At 36.3% G+C, this 12401-nt stretch overlaps 5 protein-coding genes across 5 annotated transcripts; 3 read left to right on the top strand and 2 right to left on the bottom strand.

Annotated features, from left to right (window-relative positions):
• The first annotated feature begins 1062 nt into the window (after positions 1-1062).
• LOC101897586 (dual specificity tyrosine-phosphorylation-regulated kinase 2) lies at positions 1063-4753 on the top strand. Its single transcript, XM_005185623.4, has one exon. It carries the CDS (start codon positions 1705-1707, stop codon positions 4225-4227), a length of 2523 nt encoding a protein of 840 aa, XP_005185680.2. The 5' UTR covers positions 1063-1704; the 3' UTR covers positions 4228-4753.
• Positions 4754-6551: 1798 nt separating this feature from the next.
• LOC101898090 (translation initiation factor eIF-2B subunit alpha) lies at positions 6552-7892 on the top strand. Its single transcript, XM_005185626.4, has 5 exons — positions 6552-6711; positions 6772-6873; positions 6938-7304; positions 7360-7630; positions 7689-7892. Exons 1-5 carry the CDS (start codon positions 6678-6680, stop codon positions 7833-7835), a joined length of 921 nt encoding a protein of 306 aa, XP_005185683.1. The 5' UTR covers positions 6552-6677; the 3' UTR covers positions 7836-7892.
• Positions 7833-9297, bottom strand: LOC131801093 (uncharacterized). Its single transcript, XM_059119163.1, has 3 exons — positions 8918-9297; positions 8170-8666; positions 7833-8093 (listed from the first exon to the last, which is right to left on the bottom strand). The coding sequence occupies exons 1-2, from the start codon at positions 9174-9176 to the stop codon at positions 8359-8361; spliced, it is 567 nt and encodes a 188-aa protein (XP_058975146.1). The 5' UTR covers positions 9177-9297; the 3' UTR covers positions 7833-8093; positions 8170-8358.
• Positions 9298-9432: 135 nt separating this feature from the next.
• On the top strand, positions 9433-10380 carry LOC101898613 (exosome complex component RRP46). Its single transcript, XM_005185629.4, has 2 exons — positions 9433-9919; positions 9979-10380. The coding sequence occupies exons 1-2, from the start codon at positions 9560-9562 to the stop codon at positions 10348-10350; spliced, it is 732 nt and encodes a 243-aa protein (XP_005185686.2). The 5' UTR covers positions 9433-9559; the 3' UTR covers positions 10351-10380.
• LOC101898789 (CDK5RAP1-like protein) lies at positions 10347-12253 on the bottom strand. The gene has a single exon (XM_005185630.4). The coding sequence runs from the start codon at positions 12139-12141 to the stop codon at positions 10411-10413; it is 1731 nt and encodes a 576-aa protein (XP_005185687.2). The 5' UTR covers positions 12142-12253; the 3' UTR covers positions 10347-10410.
• Positions 12254-12401: the final 148 nt, after the last annotated feature.

Here is a 12401-nt window from a genome sequence, read left to right as displayed (position 1 = left end):
TAGTGCGGCTCTGTAATCCCTTTATGAAACGTCACAAAACATGCCTAGCCATGACTCCAAGCTTCTTATGTACTTAGCCTTTCAACTCTTGTTCCAAAACATGTAAACGCAAATCTAGATATTGGAATGTTACTTCACCCTCCAACAGAGATTCTTGAAAATCTTGCGGTCGTATATTTTTAATATGTTTCGCCAAGTAATTTAAAATAATTGGTGTAATATAAGATTCAATCTTAAACATTATTAAATTTGTATTTTTTTGCAATTGTTAAGATTTCACATGATTATTTTATTATTGATGAGAAAACAAACACAAGGAGTCGAGTGTATCGAAGCAAAACGTCTGCCAGTGTTTGTTGTTTCATCGGTAACAATTAAAGGTGTATGTACATAAGAAGCTTGAAGTCATGGCTAGGCATATTTTGTGAAATTTCGTAAAGTGATTACAGAGCCGCACTAAAATCCTGCCGTCGTTTTCCATTATAATTTGAGATAATATGCCCAGCCATGACTTCAAGCTTTTTATGTACTTGCACCTTAATGCGTAAAACGAGTCAACCGCAGAATTCTGTATATATATTTAAAGCATTGGCAGAAAAAATAGTTGCACGTTATTGCCTGTCAAGCGTCGTCAATATAACGACATCCAGAAAGAATATTTCAGAGTTAATAGTGCAGTCTCCCTTCTTGAATCATGCGTTTTTATATATATTATAATTATTAAGCCTAACAATTTTGCAACAACAAAATATTGCGGTAACCCGAACAAACATGCCAACACTGTTCCATATTATAATTCTTTTTTTTTTAATATACGTGTTTGGCCATTGTCCAATGGTATAATAAATAGGTATTACAGAGCTAATAACCGGCTGATTGTATTTTTCTAAGTATTGACGACTTCTTGTTAAATTGTTTATAAATTCTTTTTTGGAATAATAGGAAGATAAAATTGTTACTTTAAATTATCGTGCGAACATGAAATTACCTTCACAAAAGTATCGCCGAACGTTTCTAACACAGTCACACTGTACTTTAAGCCATCGACGCCGTTTGACTGATGTCGACATACAAAAAGAGTGGCTTCGGTCTCTGGACCTCACCATTTAACAAGTTTTTTCTTTGTATTCTTTGTAAATTGAACGAATACCAAACCAATCCTGAATAAAAACCAATAAAAATGCTGGTTATATGAATTGTGGTGAAATAGAAAAAAATAAATAACCATCTCTAAGTTCCATAATTGGAAGTTCTCTTACATTGGTGCCGTAAATCGAAAGGAAGGAAAAATTGAAAAAATCGATCAACTTGTCCATTTTTTCGTTTGTTGGATCTCAGAAAAAACATCATTAGACTTGTATTGGGGACACTGGGATAATGGAGAACCAATTAAGCAGAAATAGTTGATAGTTCATCGTCGTCGTTTCTTACGCAGAATCCCTTCCGTGCATCGGCATCATTTACGAGATTCATAGGGGCGCATCGGCAGGCGGAACACATACAACACCAACACAATTCACATAACATACACCTTCAAGACTATTGGAGCGATAAAGGATCATATAATATTAACAGCAACAACAACACTACGAAACAGGCTAAGTAGTAAAAGTTAAAAAACAACCAAAATATAGGTCGGATCTCATTACAATAATAATCATAAATAATCGCAACTACTACAACAGCTTTAACATATAGGAAAATATGGTGGGTTCTAAAGCACAACAGCAACAACTTCAACAGCCAAGTACTCAGCAATCTAGTAGCAAACATCATCACCTTCATCACACAGCACAGACTGTAACTCAAACAGCAGCTAAACATAGCCATCATCATGCCGCTGCGTCACCCGCAACATCTGTCAATTCACCGTCATCACTATCGACCACCAGTAGCAACAAAGACACATTAAATGGCACAATAGGTGGTGGCGCTGGCAGCATGGTTGAGAATCCATCAAACCAAATGTATTCTTCACCCAGGAGTGTGAACAGCAGCAGTATTAGTAGCTGCTTCAGAAATAATAGCATCAACAAAATTAGTATAAATCCATTTCATTCACTTATTGGATCGCACCCATCCGTTTCATCGTCATCGACATCCATTGCTTTTGATGCGAACATAAACACTGCCTTATTAAGCAAACAAAAATATGCCCAAAATGATTACAGGAACAAACAACCACAGAAATCCCAGCCGCCAGCAACGTATGATGGTGATAAAGCGGATGGTGCCATCAAATCCAAGGAAAGCCAATCGTCATTGTCGTCGTCAAACACCACACAGAACACAACATTTCCCACTCACTACAGCAGCAGCACAACAAAAGAATTGCTAAAGAATACAAATTCAAAATCAATACCCACAAATACTCCAACAAAACCAGCCTCTGCCAATAAACATATAACGAAGACCACAGCCGCGGAACCTGCGAATGCAGAAGCATCACCCACGCATACCAACGGTGGTGATATTCAGGCCAAATCCGTAAGCAACGCCTTAGTTCCCCTTACAGCCACTCAAAATAGTCTATTCTCATTCCACGAACAAATCCTTATGTCTGGCCAGCAAAAGAGCGCCTTGGCCGAAAAGCCCAAGCCCTTGATAGTGTCACCGCAGCAGGTCATGGTGCTATACATGCACAAATTAACGCCCTATGAACGCACAGAAATATTGGCGTACCCGCAAATTTATTTCATTGGCGCCAATGCCAAGAAGCGCCCCGGCATTTTTGGTCCCAATAACTGTGATTATGACAATGAGCAAGGTGCCTACATTCATATACCCCATGACCATGTGGCATACCGCTATGAAATGCTCAAGGTTATCGGTAAAGGCAGCTTTGGTCAGGTTATCAAGGCGTATGATCATAAAACACACGAGCATGTGGCTCTTAAAATGGTGCGCAACGAAAAACGTTTCCATCGCCAGGCACAGGAAGAGATTCGTATACTACATCATCTTCGGCGTCAAGACAAATACAACACCATGAACATTATCCATATGTATGACTACTTCACTTTTAGGAATCACATGTGCATCACCTTCGAGCTGCTAAACATAAATCTGTACGAGCTAATCAAGAAGAATGGTTTTAAAGGATTCTCCTTACAGTTGATGCGCAAATTTGCCCACTCTTTACTGCAGTGTCTGGATGTTTTATACAAAAATGAGATTATCCATTGTGACATGAAGCCCGAAAATGTTTTGTTGAAGCAGCAGGGACGTTCCGGCATAAAGGTCATTGACTTCGGGTCATCCTGCTATGAAAGTCAACGCGTGTACACATATATACAATCGCGGTTTTATAGGGCCCCAGAGGTTATTTTGGGGGCAAAATATGGGCGACCTATCGACATGTGGTCATTGGGTTGCATCCTGGCTGAATTATTATCGGGACGTGCTTTATTCCCAGGCGAAAACGAAGCAGATCAACTGGCCTGCATTTTGGAAGTTTTGGGTATGCCACCCAAGCATTTATTGGCCAATTCAAAACGTGCCAAAATGTTCTTCAACTCTGAGGGATATCCACGTTATTGCACTGTTCGCAATATGTCAGATGGAACTGTGGTTCTTGTTGGAGGACAGTCTCGTAGGGGCAAGCCCCGGGGACCACCTGGCTCCAAGAGTTTATCAAAAGCCTTGGATGGTTGTAATGATCCATTGTTTTTGAATTTCATAAGAGGTTGCTTAGAATGGGATCCAGAAAAGCGTTTAACCCCAGCTGAGGCATTGAAACATCCTTGGCTGCGTAGACGACTGCCTAAACCTCCAAGTAGCCATCCCAATGCCATAAGCGGTAGTAGTGGTGCCGGTAGTACTTGTGATGAGAAATCTCCAATTAGCGCAAATCCGAGCAGTGATAGCGGCAGAGCCAGTGGCTCCTCTGCCAATACGGATATTCGAAAAATTAGCCATACTAAAGACTGCTTAGCCACACTCACCGCCATTGGCACCGTGGGGCCCTTGGTGTCATCATTAATCTCATCTCAACAACAATCCACAGACTCCCTGTGGGGCCATCAAACTTCGAGTACATCTCACCAAAACGATGCAGGAACTAGAACTTATAGTAAACTATCAACCACCTCCGAATTTTTGGGTGCGTATCCGGATTCCAACTTAATCCTACTATCATCAGCATCGAACAGCAACACTCAACAGAGACGTGGCAGTGACAGTCACTCCCTCTCTTCCAAGGTAGCATCTAAGCAAACTGATGAATAAATCAATCAATTGGTAGAACAGATAAAAAAAACCAAGAAGATACAGAACAAAAGCAACGATTTTCTGTGTGCGTGTGTGTTTTAGCAGCAACTCGTGTGTCGTATTTAGTTTAACTTAACGTCGTATGTACAGTATTTAGTTTGTTATTATTATAAGTCTGAAATTGTTCATTCGAATTAGTGTGTTCATATAGATTAAAAATATTATGAATGTCGTCGTCGTATGATTTATTATAGTTATTACATATTAATAATAATAATAATTTTCATTAATAAATATCCACTAATTCTGGAAAGCCTTTCAATTGCAAGACAATTTGTATGTTTTGTTTTCAATAGAAATTAAGAAAAGAATAGCGCGTGCGAGAAACATCAAAAAACATTTTGTATTCATTAAAAATTAATGTTATAACTAGATTACGAGTTCTACACCGTATTTAATTGAAACAAGAAAAAGCTTTTGAATTTAAAACATTTATGATTTACTTTAATAAATCGGCTAATTATAATTTTTTAAAAAAAATATATATATTGTGTTTTTGTTACACATTTCGTATAGTTGGTAATGTTAAATATATTTTTTAATGGGAATTAAAATCTATGAAAAAATTAGTGAATTATTTTAAGCTCGTGTGTGTGTGTGTATAGCCAATTATCTATTAGAGAATACCAAAAATATCGAATATGGCACTGCAATATTGATGAGGACCTTCATAGGCAATTTTCTGTTATAGAAAGTGGTGCCCATTACAAACTCTAAATACCAAGATATAAATCATCGAAATACCGAATATCGTTAGGTACAGTTATATGGGGTCTATACGAAAATGTTTGCCTATATAGAGAATTGTCAAATCCAAATACCAAATTTAAATTGCAATTCTTTTTCATCCAAAAACAGAAACATTTGTTCTTCCTAAAAGCTGTAATATGTACTTAAATTTCAGCAGAATTTTAATTTTGACATTACAAGACTACCAAAAGAGAAAAAATGTTATTTAAGTGATTTGTCCCACCTTGTATAGTGTATAGGGGCTATACGAAGCCGTAGATCTCCATAGCCAATTTTCTACCACAGAATGGAGGACTCAGTAGAGCCTCAAGTTTCGGGTTTTAAAAAATTCCAGTTGAAAATGTGGCTTAAATCGCAAAAACACCGAATATCGGGAGGTACAGTTATATGGAGGTTATTCGAAGGCGTTATATGGCGAATGCATCAAAATTTGGGCCTATATAGACAGATCTTTGCAAGGATATTTCCTACATACTGTGTACACAGAATGCCATTTTACCGCAAATTCTGTTTAAAATTGTAACAAAAAGATATATGGGGGCTATACAAAATAGTGGACATATATGGGCCATTTACAATAATAAAATACATCTCAGTAGAGTTTTATAACCTTCTTTGTTTCGTTCGGAAGCTAGAGTGCTTATCATATGTTCTGTTCCAGAACTAGCAAGAATCTACTAGTTTTGCATTTCCTCCGATTTCATAAAGGGAAAATCAGTTATCGTAGTATAAATTGTAATTCTTGCAGTTCTGGAACATACCTATACTTTGTATATTTCGAAGTGTTACAAACGGTATGAAAAACTTAACATACCTTCCATACTATGGTATATGGGTTAAATTGTAAGATATCAATATCGGTCTAATCTTGCTATTAAATAGGCACAAAATCTCCTGGAAGTAAATTATTATTAATCCGTCGAATCTGGGTATTTTCCAGCTGATGAGTTAAATAAATTTATATTTCTAATTCAGAAACACACCTAATATTTATTTTGACACATGGCAGAAGAATGCAGGTAGATGCATGAACTATTGGGAACATTGATACGTCAAAAACTACAAATTTTTTAAATGTTTTTTTTTTTTTTCAAAATGAGCAGATTTTTATGTTTTCTTGTACGATGGTTTTTTCAACAATTTTTACCAATTTCAGTAATTTTTCATTAAACATTTTTAACTCCAAAATCGGTGACTACCTGTATTCTAACGTGCTTTGACAGCAAATATCATAATCAGCTGGACATTTGATATCATCCACACGGTGCTATGAAATAAGAAGAAGTGTAAATAAAAATACTATTCCTGACAATGGTAGAAGAATGTATGTAGTCGCATCGACACATCTGCGGGACAATGGACTGTCAAACCGATTTTAGAATTAAAAATGTTTAAAGAAAAATTATTGAAATTTGTAAAAAATGTTGAAAAAAGCTGCGTATAAGAAAACATATAAAAATCTACTTATTTTTGAAAAACAAAAAACATTTAAAAATTTTTGACACATAAATGTTTACAAGCGGTGATGCATCTACCTGTATTATTCTACCATTTTCCTAACCTAACGTAGGCAAAGTTTGCGTGTCAACCAAATTTGTTTTGGTTTTGTGTTTTCTTTTTCTTAAATAATTATTTTTTGCTGGTCAAAAAAATTCAGAATGCCTCAAACATTGGACAAAAAAGATGATTTTGGTAATAGCTTTACAATAAAAAAATGATTATATGGCCTAACTCATTGATTATTTGCTTTAGATGTGGTGAAATATTTCCTTAAACTTTTGGACGATGACAAGGATTTGTCTTCCGGCATAGCTGCTATCAAGACATTATTGATGATTTTGGAAAAGAAGCAATGTAAGTTTTAGGGCAAAAATAAAAATACATGTCATGCAATGTTTTATTTGAACATATCATTCAGTTGGAACTATTCACATTTTGCAAAATACCATGTTGGAAGCTGTGGCCGCTATGCGCAATACCGATTTGTCAATTGCAGCAGTTGTGTCCGGCGGTGAATTGTTTTGTCGCTTTATCACTTTGAGTTTGGATGATCGCGGCATGGAAGAATGTCGTGAAATTATGTTGCATCGTGGGAAAATATTTTTAGCCAAACTTTTAAATTCTCGTAACGTTATTGCTCAACAAGCTCAAAGATTTATAACTGATGGCTGTCGTGTATTGACACATTCAAGATCTCGCGTTGTCTTGAAGGCTTTGGTAACGGCTGCCAAAGCTAACAAGCAATTTCATGTTTTTGTTACCCAGGGAGGTCCAGACAATTCAGGGTAGGTTTGTAAATATATTGAACAAACAATAATTTAATAATTGTTATTTTCTTAGGGAACAAATGATAGCGGATTTGGAACGCGCTGGCATAGATTGTACCCTAATTTTAGACTCAGCCACCGGTTATGTTATGGAATCAGTTGACTTTGTAATGGTGGGTGCCGAAGCAGTGGTAGAGTCGGGTGGTATCATTAATCGCATTGGTAGCTTTACCATGGGCCTTTGTGCCCAAGAAATGAAGAAACCATTCTATGTGCTAGCGGAAAGTTTCAAGTTCACTAGATTATATCCACTAAATCAAAGAGATTTGCCAGATGAATATAAGGTAGGCGAAATTGTTTTAGATGTTTTTATAAAAATAATAACAAACAATATTTTCACAGTATTCTCGCAAACATTTGAGCGATGTTTCAAAGGTCCATCCCCTGGTTGACTATACGCCTCCAGCATATATCACATTGCTCTTTACCGATTTGGGCATTTTGACACCATCTGCTGTAAGTGATGAGTTAATAAAACTGTATATGTAAGCTTAGTCCCGCCTTTATTACATTTTATAAAATAAAAAAAGTTGATCTACAAATAAAGGTATTTTGTATTATTAACGCTATGTGAAACACAAAAAAGATAAATTAATTTTGGGAAGTTATGCGCAGAGATATATGTAACTAATTGTCGCTATCAACATCGTCATCATTCGTATCAGAGTCTGTTGTGTACTCTTCGTATGCATCGTCATCATCATCATCCAAATAATCATCGTCATCAGCATCAAATTCCGCAGCCGCCTTAAAATGATAATTATTAATAAATATACTTTGATTTTATGCACATTTTCGGTGGTATTGTTACAATGTTACCTACCACTTGACCAGACTGGAAGTTAATTTCAATTTGCAATCTTATGTCCATAATTAAAAAAGCTGTTGTCACCAAAACTGGAATTGTCATACGACTTTTCCAAGCTAAGTTGGTTAGAAACATAAATATTTCACCAAACGATGAATTCATTGTGCTGCTGCAGATGGTTGAGGAGGCGTGTAATGTATATTTCTATCGACTTGCTGGTAATTCTCCGTTTTCTTCGGCGTCAGCCTCCAAACGCTGTTCCTCCAATTGATCGTACTTAACAATATGTACAGTTTCACCGACAGTTACAGCCTGAACTGGTTGTATTTGACGATATAAATTATGTACTGCAGAATCGGAATTAATGCTTGCTTCTAATTCCAGGAGCAAATCATTGTTTGAATTGCTTCCAGACAAATCACCTTGAATTAGAGATCGTAAACAATCGCTACGTTTTTCCGACAAAGCTTCAACAAGTTTTGAATTCTTTTTTAATTTGTCCAATTTTCGTTCTAGAAAAATAAAAATAAATATAAGAAAGTAATGAAGATAAATGTAGAGAAAACAGGAGTAGTAATAAATCATAAATGTATGGTGATCATCGTGCCAAATTTCATGTTTTACTACATGATGGTATAAATTTATTTCACTGCTTAATAATCCTCTATGTTAAGCCTGGATTAAAGTTCAAGGTGATCTATGATGACCTATCTATAAAAAATAAAATCTTCAATATTCCTACAAATCTTTCTTGAAAACTTACCCAATCCTTTCAAATAGGTTTGCGAATCTGGCAGCGGTTGGTGTTCAGGTTTATTATGCGATTTATTTGTGTTTTCTGGTCTCTTCTTATCACTGCTGCAATTATTATTTTCAGCTCCAATAAAACTATCCTCAAATCCCAAAGCTGAGTTTGCTGTTTCCGTAGAATTGTTGATTTCGTCTGTTAATTTTCCGTTGGTGGCAGAGTTAGAATGTTCTGGATGTTGGACCTGGACCTTCCAAGGGTCTAAATCGGTCATTGTTTATGCAAAATGAGATGCAGTTGTATTTTATTTTTGTTTTTTTTTTTTCTTTCCGAAATAGTTTGATGCAGCTATTCACTCTGAGGAGGCTATGAACTAGTGCCATTGTTTATTATCGTCATTCGGGTTGTGATATTAATTCATGATGAAATTCGTATACATAATAAGAAGAAGCATTATCGTTCCGAAATAGTTCGATGCAGCAATTCACTCTGAGAAAGCTATGAACTAGTTCCATTTTTTATTATCGTCATTTGGGTTGTGATATCAATTCACGATGAAATTCGTAAACATAATAAGAAGAAACATTCATAAGCCACATTTTTAAAAAACGTAAACATTTCATAAAAATCGAAAGAATAGCTGATATCTTTGTAATAATGGTTACCAATGATACAAAAGGACATAACGATGCAAACACAAATCGTGATGTTAAAATACGTTCTTTAAACTGTGAACTAAATCCTCTGACACGCACAGATGGATCAGCTCTCTTTGCTCAGGGTGGAACATGTGTAATGGCTTCGATATTGGGACCCGTGGAAGTAAAATTACAAAATTTAAATATTGACAAAGCCTATGTCGAGTGCATTTATAGGCCAAAGGCCGGTTTACCCACGATTAGGGATAGAATGCGTGAAACTGTTATTAAAGATACATGCGAAGCGGCTTTGCTATCAGCCATGCATCCCCGGACAATGGTATCAGTCCAAGTACAAGAGCTAGACGACAGAGGAGGCGTAAGTCATACCAATTGAACCCCTACGAATACTAAAACTAATAGTTTTTTATTATTTAGTTGGATGCCTGCGCCATTAATGCCGCATGTATGGCTCTGCTGATAGGCGGCATACCCATGAAATTTACTGTAGCTGCAGTTTGCTGTATTGTCGATAAAAATGGAGAGTTAATATTGGATCCAGATTATGGACAGATAAACGATAGCCGTGCCAATTTCACATTTGTTTTCGATTCCTTGGAACGGGATCTTGTAACAGTCAATAGCACCGGATGTTTTAAAATGGCACAATTTAATGATGCCTACCTTATGTGTCGTGCAGCCAGTGGAGTTATATTTGATTTCTATAGAAAAATAATGACTAAATTCCACACCAAAACAAATCTCACGCCGACGTCGCCAAAAGAAGGCAAAGAGGCAATGGAAGATTAGAATTGAAAATAAAAATATATTTCTTATATTCTAAAACAAAAACAAACAATTTTATTATATTTACACTTTAGCATGGTAGTCTAATATAGAACTAAGGTATAAAGGCTCTCCTTTCAAAACTTGTGAATTCGATTCATTTATGTGAGCCACCACATAATCGCCAATTGTTATTTTTCGTCTTTCGGTACCATGGACCGGCCCTAAGGATAATTCTTTTATTGGAACTATTACTTTGATGTTTGCATCATTTCTACCAAAAACAAAGTCTTCGGATCTCTTACTTATACCTTCTATTAGAATAAGTTCTTTTCGTCCTTCATAATGTTTGTGTAATGCTGTAGCACCCTGTCGGAAAGCTTTTACCATTCTTTGCAGACGGTTGGTTTTTACATCCGCCGGGACATCATCTTTATATCTGCGATGAGCGGTGGTTTTTTCTCTCATGCTGTATGCAAACAAAAACGCAACATTGTAGCGTACTTTTTCTATTAGCGTTACAGTATCTTGAAATTCATCTTCAGTTTCTCCGCAAAAACCACATATGAAATCACTGGAAAGTCCAACATGGGGAATATATGATCGTATGGTATCGACTAGCTGTAAATATGCCTCTCTTGTATAGCCTCTACGCATGCGTTCCAAAACACTATTGGAACCGGATTGCGCGGGAAGGTGGAGATTTTTACATACGTTTGGGTAATCACGTATAATTCTTAAAACATCTTCAGAAAAATCTTTGGGATGTGGCGATGTAAAACGTATACGCACGTCTGGAACAGTTTCAGCTATCTCTTGAAGTAACACCGAAAACGGCAGTCCTCCCTTTTTGGGTTTATATACGGTCTTAAAACCGGGGGCAGTGGATACATCAGATGCTACTTCCTTGGATGTATCTCTATAGCTATTAACATTTTGACCCAGAAGGGTGACCTCTTTAATGCCATTATCCCTTAATGACAAGACCTCTTGTTTTATTGACTCAATTGCTCTCGATCGTTCCCTACCTCTGGTGAAGGGTACAATACAATATGTGCACATATTATCACAGCCTCGCATAATAGAAACAAATGCCGTAGGTGAGTCCGTATTCAATCTTACAGGCATTACATCTGCATATGTCTCATCTAAGCTCAACAATACATTGATGGCTGATTGCTGGTAATGTCTAGATATGGCTAGTAAACGGGGAAGATCTTTATAACTATCTGGACCAGCTACTACATCCACATTTTTCTCCTTTTCCAATAGCTGTTGTTTTAAACGTTCTGCCATACAACCCAGTACTGTAATTTGCAGCGGCCCTTTTTTCGATGATCGTTTTTCCTTCATGGATTTTAAGTGATTTAAGCGATTCCATATTTTTGTTTCAGCTCCTTCTCTTACTGCACACGTGACAATCATTATTACATCGGCATCCTTAATGTCGCTGCATTTGTTGTAGCCATTTGATTCCAATATCGCCAAAACAACTTCAGTGTCGTTTGTATTCATTTGACAGCCATAAACTTCGAAGAATACTTTGCGTCCATTGCCACTATAACTCTCAATTGGTAGATATGGTATAATATTTTCTTCAGGAACTTCTTGTAGCTTTAGCTTTGAAACTCCTTTGACATTGAAAAATTCCTGCAATCCCGGTCCTGATGAAACACGCTCAATGAATGTTTTCCGTTCTAACGTTTTGGCATTTGTATTTGGTGCGGCTACTGTGCTGTAGGTGTTCGCTTGTGAAGATAATGTCCTTATACTTCTACCACTACCACACCAAGTCAATATTCGTTGCACTTTCATTTTATTTAACAAATATATCAAAAAAGATTTGGTTGGTGGAAATTATACAATAAACCTAACAATTCGGGCAATTAGCTTTCGTTCAAGAACAAAGTATTCACATAATGGAACTATAAAAGTACCTACGTACTTTGATAGCATTACCTAAGATTCGACGTACCGTATACAAAAAATGTGAATGTTTGTGATTTGAAAATAAAATAATTGAAGAATTTTAAAAATTAACAGTTTTTACAACTTTAACAGTTTTTAGATTTTAA

This window comes from Musca domestica, unplaced genomic scaffold (assembly GCF_030504385.1).
Source record: "Musca domestica strain aabys unplaced genomic scaffold, Musca_domestica.polishedcontigs.V.1.1 1, whole genome shotgun sequence".
NCBI classification, from domain to species: domain Eukaryota; kingdom Metazoa; phylum Arthropoda; class Insecta; order Diptera; family Muscidae; genus Musca; species Musca domestica.
This window is presented reverse-complemented; position numbering and strand designations above follow the sequence as displayed.